Source organism: Nelusetta ayraudi, unplaced genomic scaffold (assembly GCF_046127955.1).
Source record: "Nelusetta ayraudi isolate G7.1 ecotype Tasmania unplaced genomic scaffold, CSIRO-AGI_Nayr_v1 ptg000027l, whole genome shotgun sequence".
Classification (NCBI taxonomy): Eukaryota; Metazoa; Chordata; class Actinopteri; order Tetraodontiformes; family Monacanthidae; genus Nelusetta; species Nelusetta ayraudi.
The window spans coordinates 1282232-1301194 of NW_027466077.1; the positions used below are offsets into that span (position 1 = coordinate 1282232).

Here is an 18963-nt window from a genome sequence, read left to right on the forward strand (position 1 = left end):
AATTTCTATCACTTCTAATTGCGGCAAAAATCCTTTTTTCATATCCAGTTATGAAAGGGAGGGAGGGGGTGAGGTGGGGAGAAAAATAATTACCGGGGCTGGTGGAGCTCCACTGGTGCTGCTGCTGCAAAGCATATTTCCTATTTTTTATTTCACTATTTGAATAAAATGATTCTGCAACTTTACGAGAGACGTTTTTAATCGTTTTATGCGTCGCAGGACAATTTCAGTCATTTTCGGCATTGCAAACATTCATCCGTTGACTTCTCTACTCTGACGACTTTGAACGTCACCTTGTTTTTAGCGTTTCCAGTCGTTACTGCCTGTGCAGTATCAGTATCTCTCCTGATAAACAACAACAACTCTTCCAATGACTCTTACTTCCTGCAGGACTGTTTTCCCAACTTTCTCTCATTTCTAGTCCAAACAAAATACACATTTTCTACACTTAACACATAATAATGATATAATAATAATACATAATTCTGGGCTGCGATGCTATAAAGTCCCCCTCTCCCTCCTGCAGTCCGAGTGTCCTACCTGCTTTGAGCTCCTTCAGGTTGGGAAACCAAAATCTCATCCTTTTCGACCGAACGTCCCCTGGCTCAGAAGTGCGCCGTCGAGCTCTCTGCCGGCGGCCGAGCCCCCCGACAGGACGCGCTCATGATTAAGGAGGGTTAAGTGGCGGCACTCGCCACGGATTAGCGCCCTGACACTCGCGCTCTTTTCCTGCTCTGACGGACTCGGCTGTCCCGGGGTCATAAAAACCGGCTTAGAGGAGTCACAGGACCCCGGCATGGCTCGGGATTTGGTATCGAGAAAAAAAAAAAAAAAACATAAGTCATAAAAGGCTTCTTTTATGATGGTGTGATCATGGGATGCATTCAAAGGGCCTCTGTGTGAGTGTGTGTGTGTGTGTGTGTGTGTTGACGCCTTTCCTTCTGAAGGTGCCGCTGATGGAAAATGGAGATATACCGTTTAAATGTGCGTGTGTGTGAGAGAGAGAAGCTTAATATGTGTGTTGTCGCCTTTTCTTCTGAAGGTGCCGCTGATGAAAAACAGAGATATACCGTTTTTTGTGTGTGGGTGTGCGTGTGCGTGTGCGAGCCCCCTCCAGCTATGAGCGCTCTGGGGGCGCTCGATGACGACGCCGAGCGAACCACATCACATCCTCGGGGGGGTGGGGGTGTGAAAGACTGTTTTTTTTTTTGGGGGGGGGGGGGGGGTGGCCGTGAGAGTGAATTCTAGTTGATGTGGGTGACGGTGGGAAGGCAGCGCCGACCTGGGGTCAGGGCCACGCCGTTGCCGTTGACGACGGGCCTCTCCTCCTCCTCCTCCTCCCCCGGCGGCTCGATGCTGGCCTTCTCCATGTTGCTGACCGACTTGTTGCGCTTCCTCTTGCCCTCGGAGCTGGGTCTGGCACCCGGCAGCAGCTGCTCCGTCACATTTAGCAGCGGAGCGCTGGGCTCGGCCGGAGGCTTCGGCGTGCCGTAGAAGTTGTCTGGAAGAGAGAGGAAGAGGAAGAGGAAGAGGGGGGGGAGGAGGAGGAGGAAAGCTTTAAGCAAGAGATTATTGCTTGTTTCTATTTCTATTATAGTACTATTGTTGCGTTTAGGGACTTCAGTTGTAAATCATCTGCCCTCCAAAGGTCACTCTGCCTCCTGTTGAATAAACAAATAAACCAAAGTCGTCTGGTTCGGCTATTATTGCCTTTAGCTGTGTGATCATGGAGGGAGGAAAAGATGAAAATGGAAACATTTTGTGCGATTCTCTGAAGTCAACGCGACAAATCCAAATCTGACGTTTGGAGCAAAAGATTCCGAGACGCTGACGGATGCTGTACAACAAGTAGGTCAGCGCTCCCGGTCCCCTGAGGTTTTATCGGAATCGCTGCTTTGGTGAAGTTTGTGCTGATGTTAGGGCATAAAAAGAAGGAAGAAAATAAACTACAAAAACAGCAATAACCCCCTGCGCGGATTTTCAAGTTTCTACATGATAAATTGTAGCTTCAGTGATCCCGTATCAAAACAATGGCACTAATGATCACGTTTAGCATGCGAGCAGGCCGTCAAGCTGCGAAGTCCTCGTCTAAACCTGCAGCTTTCTTAGGTCGTCCAACAGCGGCTGCAAAAGTTTACGTGTATTTTCTCTGCAGCCGCGATAAGAAACTGCTGCACCCAAATTCTGGGCGCATGAGAAAGTTGAGGAGATTGTCCCGGCAGAATCAGTCAGGACATCAGCCAGACAAAAAAAAAGAATCGAAACACAAGCTCCAGCAGCAGCAGCGGCAGCAGCAGCAGCAGCAGCAGCAGCAGCAGGGGAAGAGGGGACGGCGGCCACAGAGGTTTTAAATCCCCAGGCGTCGGCCCAGTCGGAAAAGACTTATTGAAACATGGTGTTCGCTTTCTGGAAAACACCGGGGCCACAGAAAGAGAGAGAGAGAGAGAGAGAAGTAGGAAAGAGGCTGTAAAAAGATTACAGGGCTCCTGTCGGCGTGAGGAGACCTGAACCGCAGAGACAAATCCAGCAGCTTTAGCCTGCTGGGAAGATCCGCCTGGCGGTGGAGGGAGGAGGAAGAGGAGGAGGAGGGACAGGAGGATGAAGAGAATGACGAAGAGGAGGAGGTGGAGGATGAAGAGGAGGATGAGGAGGAGGTAGAGCAAAGTCAAACTACCTGCAGCGTCACAGATGGACGCTGCAACTTGAAGGATTTCATGCTGCACAGCGACAAAATCCAGAAGAAATGACAAATAAAATAGAATTGTATATATATATGTATGTATATATGTATTTGACCCCCTCTTCCCCGCTGCTGAAAACCGATTTAAAAAAATGCCAAAGGATGATTACAATGGCACACCGGCTATTTCAGCGGCGTATTATACGGAAAAGGAGTGAAGGTTGAGGCGGGGCCGGCGGAGCGGACGGATGATGGAAACATTTGCGGCTGATGTTGACATTTAGAGGGAAAATACAACACGTTCCAATACAAACAGGGATCAATCTGCCGCCTGATATCCTCAAACATTTGCCACTTTCCCTCCCGACAACGTGTTGACATTCGTCGTGACATCTTTTTTTTTCTCTCTTTTGTGTTTGCCTCAAATTGTATTGTAGCTGAGAAAAATCACAACTGTTCAGATTGTTCTGCTCCTGCAGCCGGTGGTGGAGTCGCTGCGCCTCACACACACGATCTGTGGCTGTTTGTTATTATTATTATTATTATTATTATTATTATTATTATTATTATTATTATTTCCATCTACTCCAAGTTATATTGTTCGTGAGATAGTTCCTCTCATTGCCAGTAGTAGCTGGAAGTCAAAGGGCTTCTCTTGTTACTAAAACCTTCCAGTGAACAAGCTAAGCCTTGATTCTGACCAAGTCTGATTGGACGCTTGATGTGAAAGAAGAAGAAGAAGAAGAAGAAGAAGAAGAAGAAGAAGAAGAAGAAGAAGAAGTCTGAGCGAGCGAAGTTTCATGGTTGCTGAGTCAAATGCAATTTTTTCTTCTCAGCTTTTTCAGTCAAGTGGGAAGTTAGTGGCGGCTGCTGCTGCTTTATCTCTATAAAGACAGGTGGCCTCTTGGGGTAGCCGGACTGAGCAGCTCAGAAAATAAATAAATAAATAAAAAAAAAATCCAGCCCTGCGTCCTGGGCTGTGGCCCGGCCGCAGGAGACGGAGGACAGACGGCGTCTGTTTGTCGTGATCAGGCAGCTGAGGAGACCAGAGCCATGAGGGAGCTGAACATGACGCTGCCGCTGTCAACTCTGTGTGTGTGTATGTGTGAGAGCCAGAGAGCCATAGGCAGGAGCAGAGACAGGTGGCGCTGTTCGGGTGAAGAAAAAGCAGGGCGTGCAAACACGAAGACAAACGTGTTTCAAAACTTGGTGCTGCAGACAAAATTTCTCCGGCTATGAACTCAAAGTGCAGTTCTAATGGATGCACCAGGAATTGAAGCGGCCGTGACGCACGCACACAGGTGGCGCCTGCTGTTGCAACATCCATCCATCCATCCGTCATCCATCATCCATCTGTTCTGCTCATCCATCACAGGGCCACACACAGACAAACAGCCATCCAATCTCACACTCTTTGGCCTTAATGTGCAGGTCTGTGCACAGTGGGAGGGGCCACAGGAGCAGGGAGGGAATCAAACCTACAACTTTTTGTCATCACCACCACCACCACCAGGGCGGCGGCGTCGACGCTCCCTTTGCCGCGCCGTCAGATCTCTAATGATCCCAAAGAGGAGTTTCTCCCTGGAAGCTCACCTTCATACGTTCCGCTCTCTAGCAGGGCTCCACTTTTCTCCAATTCCATAAAACGCTCAATGGTCAGGAAATTATAATCCACCCCGGGGACCTCCCCCTCCTTGGGCTGCCGGGTGGTGCCTGCGGGAGATAAAGAGGCAGGTTAGACTTCAACAAGGCGACTCGAGTCTTTGGTGGTCACCTCTGAGGCGATCAGAAGGCCGACCGCCGACCCGGCTCTCTTCATTAACCCCCCGCCGCCACCCCTTGCCCCCGCTATTCCCTTTTTTTTGTCATTCTCTGCACTCAGCGGCAATGAGGTGGGAGAAAAAAAGAGAAAAATAATAAAATAAAAATTGAGCAGCGCTGAGAAGTGGCAAGGTATCACTTCAGCAGCCGGGTGATGCAATTTGGGCACCGAGAAGTGAAATCGGGTGGATTTGCATGGAATTGACAGCAGAAGGAAGGAGACGCTGGGAGGGGGTGGGAGTGGTGGGGGGGGCAACAGGAAGTGGCAGTATTTTAATCCATCCGACAACGACGGTGACGGTGGAGAATCGTTTTTACGAAGCTCCACCGGGGGCGCTAAACACTTCTCCCAGTTAGCTGCCATCTTGCGCAGCCTGACTGACCTTAAATACCGGGCTGCCTTAAAATTTTACACACTGGACCTTTAAGAGCGAACGCCGTAATCTCCCCTCTCCTCCCCCCGAGATGCCTGGTGGCTTCTCAAATCTGATTGGCTGTCGGATGTCTGATGGCGGTGTGACGCGTTCGGAATGAGACGAAAACAACGGGGAAAGACAAGGAAGGAAAGGGGTTGTGCAGGGGCGACGGTTTCAACTTCCTCCCCGCTACTGATCGAACAACGTGACAAACAGTGACTCACAACGATGTGATAAAGCCACAGGCCCAAGAAAACCCCCCCGCCCAAAAAAAAAAACAGTATCTCGTCTCGCTAATGTGCCGATTAGCCGGCGCTGAAATGGAAAAATCACGGCGACGGTGAGGAGAAGAAGAGACGGTCCATATAGGAGAGTCAGCCCCCCCCCCCCCCCCCTCCCACCCTGTTGTCCAGTTTGATAAAAATGTGTGAAATATTAGTGTGTGTGTGTGTGTGTCACAGCTCCTGGCAGAGAACTTCTTGATTGTGTCTGCCTCCACAGGGGCTTGTGTATCCTTCAGATTATAGCTTCACAGGCAGAGCCATAGTGACTGCACACACACACACACACACACACACACACACACGCGCTTTGCTCACACACACACATTTCAAAGAGGACCTTTGATGTTGCAGAACTATATTTAGCAGCATCTTCTGGTGCGGGGGACTTCTCTCGGGTGACAATTTCTAAAAAGGAGGCGCAGCCACAAAAGCCTCTGGATTCTCAGCCGGTTCTCTATGTGGGTCACAGTCCCGAGACCAAAGAGACGCAACCGGAACCAGCTAGAGGTCAAACTGGACTGACCTTGGCATGCATCTCCTCTCAAGGTAAATAGGTGTGTGTGTGTGTGTGTGTGTGTGTGTGTGTGTGTGTGTGTGTGTGTATGTGTGCGTGTTTTGTTTGTGTAATGCTGCTAAAATTGAGACATCAAAGTGAAATAATGCATCCATCATTTTTTGCCACCCGTGGATTCTGGAAAAAAAAAATCCTCTCAGGTGTGTTTCTGGATTGGCTCCATTATTTTGGGCCGAGTTGGGAGCTTGAGGCTAAAAATAAGTCTGCTTTATTTGGAAGAGTTTTCGGCTGTTGTCTGAGTGTCTTCCTGCAGCTCCCCAAATTCACCCCCTCAGCCATAGAAGGCAGAATTTAGAGCCGGACGGACGGAAATTGAACTTCAAAATGGGAATCATGCGGCGTCACACTTGCAGTTTGAAAAATGATGTTTGAATAATCCGAATTGGCTGCTGAAGGTGAATAATGCTGCAGTTTTGCACTGGAATTGCACAATACTTTCAACAAAGAAAAACGAAAAGGGGGTAAAAAAAACAAAAAAACAAAAATGAAGGTAATTTTTCAAATTGATTTCTGATTTTATGAGCTGCACTGAAACACCGCAGTGCCTCCATCAGTACCCCTCCCTAACCTCCGGGGGGCTTTTCTGTAGAAAATAATATAGATGTTGAAGTTGAAGTTTTTCCCCCTGATCGAGCCGCTGACGGGAACCTCAGTCTGCAGGAAATGAACCTGCAAACTCCATCGATTGCAACTTGTGAACTGTTTTGTATGAAGTCGCGGCAAACTTTACAAAGTTTCCTTGCTTTTGCGGTCCTGAGAGAAATCACAAGACAAACTTGCCAATAGTTAACCGGCGGCCTGAGTAATTGGACTAACCGGCGGACTCACATCGCGTCAAGACGCAGCTATTGTTGTGATAGATGACAAATTAAGATGAGCTCTGATAGACACCCATTTCTGAAAAAATTAAGAGAAAAAAACTCTCTAAAGCGGCATGATTTGTTCACTAATACTGAGACGCCCCCTGCTGGCTAAAGGTGACGAGAGGTTTCAAGCGAGGGACATCGTTGCATCGCTAAAATCTGCAGTCGATTCAAAGATCAAAGACCAAACAAATGCAAATGCAAACAAAAAAAAATTAAAAAAATCCAGACTTGTGGATCATTCCAGCTGCAATCACCAATGGTCTCGTAGGAAGGGGAGGAGGGGAGGTTGCTGAAGAGAAGCAGCTAATTGGCCGCCGGTCACGACGTCGCATCATCGTCCAGGAGGAAGGAAGCGCTTTTCTCTCTGGAGTCGCCAATTAAAGCAAAGGGGGAGACGGAGAAGACGAGGGCTGCTGGGACGGCGGCGCTAACGGGAGGAAGGTGGGGAAGGGGACGCACGGCGAGCGGCGGTAAGATGGTGTGTGGGGCCGGCGTGGGCTGAGCCTCTGCCCCTGATCGACACCCGCACGCAGTGGAACTCCGGTGGAATCAATCAGCTCCGGGTTTCATGAAACACAGCGCGTCAAACACGCCACCTCCGTTCGGCCTCAGGTTTGCACCGCTGAGGGAGAGAGAGATAGAGAGAAGGACAGAGAGGGATAGAGAGATATAGAAGGACAGAGAGGGATAGAGAGACAGCAAGAGAGAGAGGGACAGAGAGGGACAGAGAGGGATAGAGAATAGAGAGAGAGAAGGAGAGAGCGCGATGCAACCTGAGCGTGAGATGACTGCAGGCCGAGCGACAGAGATCCAGACAGTCAATCTGGGAAGGCGGAAACATTGGCCTTTATTTGAATCAAAGGGTTTTGTATCCAGGGAAGGACGGTTCCCCGAGGCACCACGGAGAGAGAGGGAGGGTGCGAGAGACACAGAGAGAGAAAGACCATGTGGATCCATGACAGGATTTGGCTTTTTTTTTGTTTTTAAAAATGTCAAAAAATGTTGTTTGCACCTTTTTATGGTAACGGGAAGTTATGAATTATTCACAAGGTAGCAACAGAAAGTGGGGGAGTGAATACATGAAAGATGAATTTCAGGCCGTCGTGACCTGAGGTTTAAGTCAAACTTCTCTCATACTGAATCTGAAGAAGATGAATTTCTGGAATTGCATTCTCTGTGATTTCGCGCCAAAAAACTGGGAAAGGATTTATTTTTTTTGTATTGGAACACTTCTTCTCTTTATTTGGTTTACATTTGACATTTGAGAAAGAGGCACAAGTGAAGTTCACTTCTTATGTCTTCTTGCTGATTCACAGTCGACTGAAGACGTTTTTTTTTTTTTGTCAATTGGACTTACTTGCTCCGCTTGTTTTTGTGCCGTCAAGAAGAAATGCAGCTACATAAACACAAGACAAAGGAACCCAGTTTGACTCCAAGCCCGCAGATCTAAACAGATTCTTTTTTTTTTGCTGAAAGCTTCTTGCTGTTTTTGTCACACTCTTGGCCGGAAGCTACGGAGGTTTCAGCCTTAGAAAAAAAAAAAAAAAAAAAAGGACATGAAAACAAAACGTCTTTATAAATCAGTGTGTGATCTCTGGGATTCAGGAAATGGGAATGAGCGAGATGAGCGGCTACCTCATCTCGCTGGCTCACTTTAAAATAAATAAATAGAAAAAATAAATACATCTTTTGCATCTTTTACAGCTTTTCTGACAGAAGCAGGTTAAAAATGCCTGTGAGTGTGTGTGTGTGTGTGTGTGTGTGTGTGTGGTGGAGTTTCAGAGGTGTGTGGCTCAGTGCGAGCAGGGGGTCAGAGGTCAGAACCCGCAGTGTGCGGGGGACAATCGCCCGGGCGGCGCCCTCTAAGCCCCGCTGTTATGACTGGCCAAGACGAGGTCAGCATGGCCTATTGTGTCCGCCCTAATCCAGCCAGTAGCCAATTAGGAAGTGACGGGCAGCTGTAATGTCCTCGCATTAGAGAGGCGGATTAGTCCCCCATTCAGCGCCCTGCGGACAAAATGGGCCAGTGCGGTGGAAAAAAAAAGAAAGTGAAAAAAAAAAAAAAGCTGCTTTCGCTGCACTTTACGGCTGGCGAGGTGCTTACTAGCCAGTTGTACCCATGATGCAATGCACCCCCCTTAATCAAGTGCGATTAAGTTTTCATTTGGGCGGTGATAAGGTTGGGTGAGGAGGCTGATGGTGGTGGTGGTGATGAAGATGATGATGATGATGATGATGACAATGATGATGATGATGATAGTTTGGCCTCGGTGAGGTCAGATCATCCAGGCTGGAGGCAGTTTGGGGGCCCTGACTTGATGACATCACTCTTTTTTTAAAACTTTTTTTTGTACCCATTAGTCTCCACTTAATAAGTTCAGAGACGTGATTGCAATTGGCAGCCAGTGATGTGGGAGAGAGTCCGGAACCCGTCGCCCTCTCCTTGATTTCCATTAATGGCTCCGCCCTCCAAGGAGGTGCAGGGGATATTGATGAGCTCCCCCTCCCTGCTTCCTGGGTGACGGGACAGCAAGGGGGCGGGAGGACGAATGAAGTGAAAAAAAAGGGCGAGTTGCCACTGAGGAAGGTTTTGGTAAATGCAAAAGTCACGCTTCTTCTTCTTCTTCTATGTTTTTTATGCACTCATTTAGGGAATATTATTGAAATCTTCCAGGATTTTAAAGGAAAAACCCGTAGAAATATAAGGCTGTTTTCACCCCCATTTACCATTAAATGAATTGTGTGTGTATGTATTTTTTAACTTGCTTTTGTAGCCTCGACCAATAATACTATACGACGCATCATATTGACAGGTACCCGAAAAGCATTTCCTCTTTACATCCACTGGATTTAATATCCTGAAATTGGCGGCAAATTGCATCCATGAATGCATCAGAATTCAATGCTATTGAGACAAATTACACTGTAAATAAACTGATTGGCTAACGTCTCTTTCGCTGCACACATTTCTTGCTGCTCCAAGATAAAAGTTTGTTCACTTATACAAATATCAATTTTCAGAACTCTGTCCACATCCGCTATGATGTAATCGCGGACGTTTCCGCTGCGTTGAGCCGACTCTCACTGGCTGGCAGTCTTCCCCTCATGGCCTCGCTCTCTTTGGCAGATCGCCAATGTTTCACAGCACATTAGCATCGCTGACAGTCAATCGGCGGTGGCGGCGGCGTTTAGTGGAAACGTGTCCCGGGGCGCAGGCAGGTTGTGCAATACAAGAGTAAACGATAAGGTCGAGCGTCCGCGGGGCCAAAAGCGGCTTGTTTAAAAATGCCTCAGAGGTTTTGGCTCGTGACATCACAAAGGGGGGTGCGGATGGCGGCTTATAAAATGAACAAAAACACACACACACACACACACACACACACACACACAAAAGCCAAACACGTTCCTCCTCGTCAGTGCGAATCTGGATTCTGAAAAAGCAAATACTGGAAATACTTAAAGGCTTCCGGTCAAGGGAAGGAGGCAAATTTATGGCAATTACTTCATTATTATGGCTAGTTTTATCTCAAGGATTCAAAGTAATTCATTTAGACAGGAGATCTGAAAAAAAAAAAATTGCACTGAGCCTCCAACTTAATGTCCAGTACTGATGATCATTCTGAACAGTTGAGGCTGTGAATAAAAAAGACTCCTGCTGCAGATGACAGTGACAGACTGACCCGTCAGAATCTTGATCGAGAACCAGAACAAGAACCAGTCAGGGAAAAAGCCCAAAAGTTTGCAGTTCCTGTCCTGCATGTGCGATTAAAATTGATAAATAAATAAACTAGACGGCGTACAAAGGGACCTACCCAGACACAAGGATGTCATCATGATATCTGTTATCAGCCGGAAGTGAATCGCAACTCCTTTGGATCGTCTCTCCCGGGCCGATGTGAACGGATCCCTTCATGGCGCCTCGAGCTCGCTCGGTTTTCTCAGGAAAAGAGTTTCCACATCCATGGGAGGAGGGGAGTGACTTGGGAGTGGGAGCGGTGAAGACAGAAGTAGAAGAAGAGGGGAACCAAAAAAAAAGTGTGGGGTAAAAAAAATGCCCCGATAAATCAGAGCTGATGGATGTGAGTCCTGAAAGGCAGCGGAACAACTTCTGTCTGCAGAGATCCAGCAAAGAAAAACAAAAGTAAAGGATTTTCCCCTTTATTGTGGCAGCAAATACTCCGATTCGACGGTGAATCCGAGGAGGACGGGGACGTCGCGGCACTGTGGAACTGCTGCAGATCCAACCGGAGAAAGAGAAAGAGAAAATATTGGGAACGTGAGGACAGAGATTCGGGGGAGATGAAGGGGAGCTTGATGTGGCTGTTTTCCAGGGATGTGACCAGCCTGCTCTGTCAGCCTAATCCCCGCCCACCTCTGACAACCCCTCCCACCCTCACCCCCCCCCCCCCCCCAGGGCGTCGACCTCCAAGTCCAGGCTGCTCTGGACCACATTACCGCCCAGTGACACAATCTGTTTGTCAGGGCCGCCCGCCACGGTCGCCTGATCCGTCCCTGCCGGCGCTGCCGCCGCTCGGGGTCAATTCCTATGTTTCCCAGACGCGTGTTTGAGGATCAAATGGGGGGATTTGAACCCACATCCCGGCGGAGGAGGCACAGAGGTCGGAATAATCAGCACGTGCCGCACGTTGGTCATCAACTGGTGGAAGCACCTCTCGGCCTTTTAATACCAGCGATCTCATTCCACCGTCACCTTGGCCAACTGCTGTGTGTGTGTGTGTGTGTGTGTGTGGATTTGAAGCCTTTAAAAAAAATATATCACATTTTATAGTAATTGATTGGTAAACTGGGCATTTGTGTATATTTTTTTCAGCCAGAGAGTTCATGTTTGGGTTCTTCAGGGTCAAAAACCTGTCTTCAGTCAAACAACCAATTATCGAGTTTCCAAGATAAACTGCGCGAGTGACTGCGAGGTGTGAAGAGAGCAGAATGAATGCCGTTACTCGAAGGTTTCGAGTGTATTTTTGGAGGGAAGAATTCCACGAATCCCATCAAGCTGTTGTGGAGAAGCTGTCGAGCTGAACGCTGCGACTGACGTGTGACAGGTGCCTTTTTTATAGGCTGTTTCCCCCCCACGCCTCCAATCTAGTCAGTGTGAAAGAAAAAAGAAGCCGAAAAAGAAGCCAAAACCTTAGCAGCACCTATTTGTAATTCGGGGTGGAGAGTTCTGAGAGAATGTTGACAGCGACTCGCCTCAGCATCCGTGACGTGAGCAGAAACAGACATTTGAAAAGGGGGCGTGGTCTGTTGTCGAAGCAACTGTCGGCCGCGGGAGTTCGTAAATCTCTCAATTGGGAGTTTTCGCTCTTATCTTGAAGTTCTCGCGCTTCCTTCGGCAACGGAACACTTGAATCCAGTCAGGAAAACAGCCGGCGATCATTAGCTGGATCATCTCTGGATTATTTTAGCATCGGGAAATATACAGCAGAGTTCTCCTCTCAAGGCAGACGACGGATCATCCAGCGAGCTGTGCAAGTAATGCAGGAATGTGTGTGTGTAATCTGGTTATTTTAGTTTATCTTATTTTATCTTAGCTTAGTTTAGCTCAGCACAGAGAAAAAATACAAGGCAGCAACCCAAGAGAATCATCATAGCGTTTCACATTGTAAAAAAAAAAGGCAAACAGCAGCAATCCAGTCACGCATGGCGGCGGCGGTCAGAACGTGCACGGAGAGCGCCACCTCTAGTTGAGTGTGAGCTCGCTGTTGCTGCCATGTTTGAAGAAAACTCCTCTGGCAGCATCTCCCCGACGACCATCCATTCAGATTCCAATTACTCGGGGAGCTCAGAGGCCCCACCCACTCCAGGGCCATCCATCGGCCATCCATCTGCCACCGATCAGCCAATGGACCCCCCCCCATGGATCAAATGCACCCCCTCCCGCCAAATAACCCCTCAGCGCTGCCGAACGCGACGCACGACTCTAATTGGATCCTCCTTAATAGTGTCGCTGCTGCTGCGGCGGCCACTCTCGGCCTGGTAATTAACTTCCTCCTCCTCTGGAGTTCAGCAGCGGCGGCCAGGAGGAAGTTCAGTGGAGGGGGAGGAGGGCGAGGTAGAGGCGGGGGAGAGGCAAGACCCTCCATTTTAGCCAAGACTTAATCCAATTTAACCCACAGAGGAATCGCCTCATTCCCTTGATCTTTTTTTCCTCTCTGCAAACAGGTTGGTTTTTTTTTTAACCAGACGAGAGGAAAAAAATCCAAACATGGACTTCTGACCGTGAGTTTTGTGGCACCGAGCTTCCTTCCTTATGGTGCAAAAAACTCCAAAACCAAATGCCCCCAAATCTTTAAAGACTGTCGCATAAACATCCGCCAATAAGTGACGGCGCCTTTTTCAGAGGGATGGATTTCAGGCACTTGTGCTGCGATTAGCCGGAGTCAGTCAGATGAATATTTAATATGTCTGCGCAGATCCATCAAAGAGGCAGAGCGGGACGGTCGCAGGGAACGAGGCTGGATGACTGGAGAAAAGGAGGCGGTTCAGTGAGGACATGGAGTCATTCACCTGTCCAGGTTGAAGAAAGGGACGGTTTTAATTCCAGGTGGCAGCAGCTGCAGCCTCGGTGCCGTGATGAATAAGTTGTTGTTTCACACCCCAGAGTCATTTTCAAACTCCAGATCCATCACCGAGACTGATCATCACGGACCGGACGGTCCGTCAGCTGCCGTCGGGCCATTAGGAATGTCTATCAAGACAAATGTCTCCTGTCTGAGGAAACTTCCCCGAGAAGTTTACCGATGAGGATGATGTTTTGGTAAATATCACGACGGGATTCTGCAATAATTGATGCATTGAGAGCAAATGCGGAACTACATCCACACAACAAATTTCTTCTGTTTGTGAGACTTTTTGAAAACGAGGAAACTTTCTAAATAAGTTGAGTGTATTCGGTGGGTATCATGATACACACACACACCGTACGATACTTCACCGTATCTGGATTACTTTTGGCGTGACAGAGTAGAAAAATAGAGTTTCTAATTGAGGCCTGTTTGCAGGAATACAAAGACAGCGTGATGTAACGGCTCTGCAAAAAGCAACACACTGTTAGACAACCCGCTTTTTTTTTCCCAAAGTATTTTTTCTCAAAGTACCCAGAAAGAACAGATACTGGCACAAATACTGTTGCAGAAAAAAAAAGATTTTCCATTAAATTCCGAATTTAATAGAAAGTCAAAGCTGAGTGAACAGAATTTCCTGAAGGAATTACCTGAGAATTTATCCTTTTTTTTTACCCCCGCTTCCCCCAACGGGAAGAGATGCTAAATAGCATCTGCACAAGAGACGAAACAGCGTAATGAGGGGGAAGCCGAGAGGCGAGACAGATGAAGAGGACAGAAACACAGATGCGTTCACCTCAGCGCCGGAGCGCCGGGTGACGATGCGCGCTGTAAAACACACGGCGGCGGAGAAAAAAATCAGCGGCAACGACCATCTGGCTGTGCTTTAATTAAATTCACTTCATCACGTCGCAACATATGCGCGGCAGTCACGTCGCGGCACGGCGGTTCAGCCAGACAGGAAAGATAAAAAAGACAAAAAAAAAGGCAAAACAACCCTGGATCTCGGCGTTTGGTCGCGGCAGAAGGGACGAGTCGGCGGGGCGCCACGGAGGCGACGGCTCTCGACGTGATTCATTCATCACGGACGCGGTGGCGTCAACCTTTGGTGTCGCTCGCACCTGCTGCAGGCGTCGCGCATTAATCTGCCGCCTGGCGTCGCCGCTAATGATGACGGAACGGAGCGGAGGGGGTGGGAGGTGGTGGTAGTGGAGGGGGGGGGTAGGCACGTGTCGAGGCCGTGAATCACTCGCCGCGCGGTGATTGTCGAGGCGGCGGAGGTCAAAGGTGACGTGTGTAGCGTGAAGTGGCGGCGGATGTTTCCTTGAAGGAACGTCTGCGATATATTTAAGCGAAGACGACGAATCCTAAACAAAGGGTGGGAGAAAAACAAAAAGAGGAAATGCAACAGGGCTGCTGCTATAAATGGAACACACACACGCACACACACACCCCTCTCCACCCGAGAGTGCAATTTGAGTTATTCTAGTGTTGTTTTGATCGCAGCATGAGCGTCCGCCAGCAGAGTGAGGCCGACGTTAAAACAGCGCAATAGAATAGGATTAAAAAAAAATATATATATATATATATATACATATATATATATATATATATACATATATATATACATATATATTTATAAAGAATTCCCAAACTACAATTTACCATTACAGAGCCATTAGATTCACAATGATTATGGATAAACTGGGTTTGGTGCTTGTAGCACTGAGACAGACAGACAGACAAACAGACCGCAGGCAGGCAGGCAGGCAGACTGGCAAGTAGGTGAATGAGGATCTGATTGAAAAGTTTATCAGAAAGGCTTCTGCAGAATTCTGAATATATTTCTTCCTCTTTTTTTTTTTTGGCTAAATATGGAATCAGGAAAAGTGAGGTCTTACTGGGCTTATCGGAGGAAATGTCTCTGAGCACGAGATAACTGGCCAATCGCGTGTGCACCTTGTGTGTGTGTGTGTGTGTGTGTGTGTGTGTGTGTGCGTGCGAGCGCTGGCAGATAACCACGGCGCAGCTCAGCGTTCACCTATCTAGCCCCTCCGTCCGTCCGTCCGTCCATCTGTCTGTCCCTGCGTGGAGCTGAAGGAAGCCCCTTATCACAGACCCTCAGAGCCCTGCACCCCTCCACTCTCAACCAGCATGCAAGAAAGAAATAAAGTCCATCAAATGAAAAATAAAATCCTTCCTCAGGATGACGTCGCCGCTGCGCTTGTTTGTTTCTAAAGCCAACCTTTTGAATGTGAATAAAAGGACGGGACCAACTTTTGGCACAAAGGCTGCAGATTTGACCAGCAGCCAGCAAGGAAAAAAACAAAACTCTTCTGCGCCGTCCTTGTTTGGCTCACTGCACGCCGCAACACTGGCATCCATTAATGCTGTAAAGCTCTTCAGCGCTCGCAGAGGAACTGGCTGGTACTCTTGAGGCTTTTAGACTTTTTAGAGTTTTTATCTCCGAGCTTCATTTCACACGTCCGTCAGGGAAAGAGCCCGGAGAGAACAATTGGACGAGGTCAAACTTGAACTGAACTCTTTGCAGAGTCGGTCCAGCAGTGGAAAAAAAGCCTGAAACTTGTCCAGTTCCGAGACAGGAGTGTCCGTGTCTACCAGTCACTAAAAAAACAACATCGGACGGCAGCTTTTTACCGTGGATTCCAGAGAATTCAGAGCTGAAAACGCCAGAAAATTCTCCCCGTCTCTTTAAATCCTAGCCATCCGCAAAAAAAATCCCTCCGAGAGCGGAAGCTTGTAATTGTTCACTAATGGAATTGTTTGTCAGCGGCTGACAAATACCACGTCCGTGCACGGCAGAAGCTCATGAGTGATGAGCCCGTCGCATGAGAACGTCGCGGTTAATCAAGTCTTGGGAGAGGCGACACCGACGAGGACACCTCGGAGCACATTTTTTTTGTCAAGCGGGAGGAAGGAGGAAGCTCGGCGTCCCAGTTTCTTCCCTTGATGTCGAAGTCGTCGCTGATTTTCCTGGATGATTTTTCCAGGGGCTGACACCAAGAGAAAAACCTTCTTCTGCCATGTACAGTAGATTTTACGGCGCAGTGATTTAACCTGGATATGATTTTTTTTGTGTAACGTGTCTCTGCACGAGGTTCTTTGCCCACGTGACTGTAACAAATTAAAACTCCGCCAAAGCCGGGAGGGGAGGGGATGGAGGTGGAGGAGGAGGAGGAGGAGATTAAACAGATGCCCGATGAGCAGTCAGATTAATGGAAACATATGCAGGAGACCTACTTCAGGCTGGTGCCGTTTGCATCTTGGCCTTGATGGTTTGTTTTTTATTTTCTTTCTCTTCTTTCTTTCTTTTTTTTATCTGCCTCCGCCTCCTTCTCCACCCGCCTCACTGATCTGCCTCCAAATACAAAAGAAAGTCAGACAAAAGGCCAGAAGAAGAGCCGAGGCTAATTAGGACAAATTCTGCGATGTAACAGGGAGGGAGATGAAAGAGGGGGAGAGACGGGGCCGGCTTTTTAATCAAACACAAATCAATTCAGCTCAGAAGAAAACATAGGAGAGGAGCAAGTGGCCTTCTGCGTAATCCCGAGCTTAAAACAGCGCCACTATGTGGACAGTGGCCTTACATGCAAACAATGAAAAAAAAGAGCAAAAAGCAACATTTCACAGCCAAGAAATCCCAGCAATCGGAGTTTAGAGGATGAAACTTGACACTCCTCGTTTGGTCTCGTCCAGTATTTTTGACTGATAAAATAAGTGGATTGCTTCTTTGTCCCAGCCATCAACTGATACTTGCTGCCTGCCTCCGGGTGCTCCCTTCCGAACTATCAAATCCTCTTGTTATAGGTCACAAATGGCACGAAAGCCCCCTAGACTTTTCTGAGAATATATGGGAGCCTTTTAAATGTCAGACACATGTCATAAAAATAAATAATGGCAATATAATTTGACGCGCCAGCGGCTCAAATAGCAACACGTTCCAAATCCTAATGAAGAAGCTGGTTCTGATTATTGTGTTTGTGTGTGTGTGTGTGTGTGTGTGTGTGTGTGTGTGTGTGTGTGTGCACAAGAGAAGAAGACCAGGGGAGGAACTGTTAGCACGTCACGTCCCAACAGGACGCCGCCTGCATATTTACAACCAAACAACCCCCCCCTCCCCCCTACACTTTCCGACCGGATCCACCTCTCATTATTTTCCATTAATCTACACGGAGCTGCTTTGTAACAGACATCCACTGTCATGGGAGGGCGAGCGCTAATAAACGCTGCCAGGGAGAGAGAAACACGCAAACAACCTTGGGAGTGGGAGCGGCGGAGGAAGAGGAGGGGAACTGCTTTATCGCCGTTTCCCTTCCTTTTGATCTCTTATTGAGGAGCCTTCGCCGCGCCGACGAGGGAGGCGGCGGCGGCGGCAGCGGCCGAGTGAAAGAGGCGTGTGAAGACACGGGAGAGGCAGCGAGACGTGGCCGTCCGCAAAACCCCCGGCTGCACGTCCCACCCCGCTCCCCGCTGCCTAATCCGTCCTGCGAGCACGATAGCGCACTCCTTCTCCTCCTCCTCCTCCTCCTCCTCTTCTTCGTCTTTTTATTTTTCCCGACGCAGCTCTCCTGCGCCGCGGCCTCCTTCTAGCTTCCTGCTATCAGAAGGGTACGGCTAGAGGTGTGTGCGACCACGCGCTCTATTTTCCCGCTGGCACTGCTGCCGAGGACGACCGGACTCGGCGACGGCAGTCGGGAGTCGCTATTGTGTCGAAGCATGCGGGAAACATGAAAGGAAGGAAGGGGGGAAGGAAGGAGGTGGTGGTGGTAAGATGAAAAGCATGGAGATTCCTGGTCGGCGGTGGCGGTAGCAGTGGCACGGCGCTGCGATGCCTTTTAATAAGACCTAAGAATCAAAAAGAAAATAAATTTCTTTTCTTTTTTTTTGTCGGACTGCCGGGGCCATTGTTCTGCTTTTTGAAGAGAATCTGGTGAAAATGACGACGCTGATGAAACCAGGAGGAAGCAGAAAGTAGCAGCAGCAGCAGCAGGAGCAGGAGGAGGTGGAGGAGTAGTTATGGGCAAAGTCTTTGAAAGCCATCAAAAAGCTTGCAACACTTTTCACTCATCGCCTGGTTTGATGTGATCTTGAGTCCATTCACAAGTCACAGGTCAGAGCGACCAGACGCCCGGAGATTCAGGAAAATGAGATGCTAAAAGGCAGAAAAATTGTCCTGGAGAGAGAAAATCGATTCTCGTTAGCCAATTAGCTTCTGAGGCTGTGCTAACCGGCAGGGGTGGGTCAGGGCGCGGGGGGGTTGCCAGGTAGTGGCCGCGTCCTCGGCCATCTAATTTGTGGTGAGCCAGGAAGGAAGCTGTGAACCGCTGCAAATTCATTCTGATTTGAGCACTCTCATTTTTCGCCTTCTGGTCGGGGCTCGAGGAGAAAAGCCGGCAAGAAAAAATAAATTCCCCGAAAGAATGTCGACTACACTGACGTTGGTCTTGAAACACGGAGTTGATTGGAAACCATTTGACCCGCGCCACCACCAGGCCATTAGGGGGCAGTCAGGGACGGAAGTGAAACATCACGAGACTCCGAGGGGCCGAATGCAAATGGAGAGAGAAGAGAGAGTGCGAGTGTGTGTGCATGTATGCACACACACTCGCACAAACACAGAGTGAAAACACAGTCAAAAAGCACCTCTGTCAACAGGAGAAGCTGAGGTGACGGGATTTAACGGAGGGAGAGCCGGAGAACAAGCAGCCCTTTGATGT

At 48.6% G+C, this 18963-nt stretch overlaps 1 protein-coding gene across 7 annotated transcripts in view; it reads right to left on the minus strand.

Moving 5' to 3' along the window:
• magi2a (membrane associated guanylate kinase, WW and PDZ domain containing 2a) overlaps nt 1-18963 on the minus strand; it is a 143565-nt gene that overhangs the window by 56124 nt on the left and 68478 nt on the right. For all 7 annotated transcript variants that reach the window (XM_076030002.1, XM_076030001.1, XM_076030004.1 and 4 more), the window contains 2 exons: nt 4274-4393; nt 1283-1501 (listed from right to left, as the gene is read on the minus strand). In XM_076030002.1, coding sequence (XP_075886117.1) covers nt 1283-1501; nt 4274-4393 — 339 coding nt within the window. The remainder of the gene's footprint in view (nt 1-1282; nt 1502-4273; nt 4394-18963) is intronic.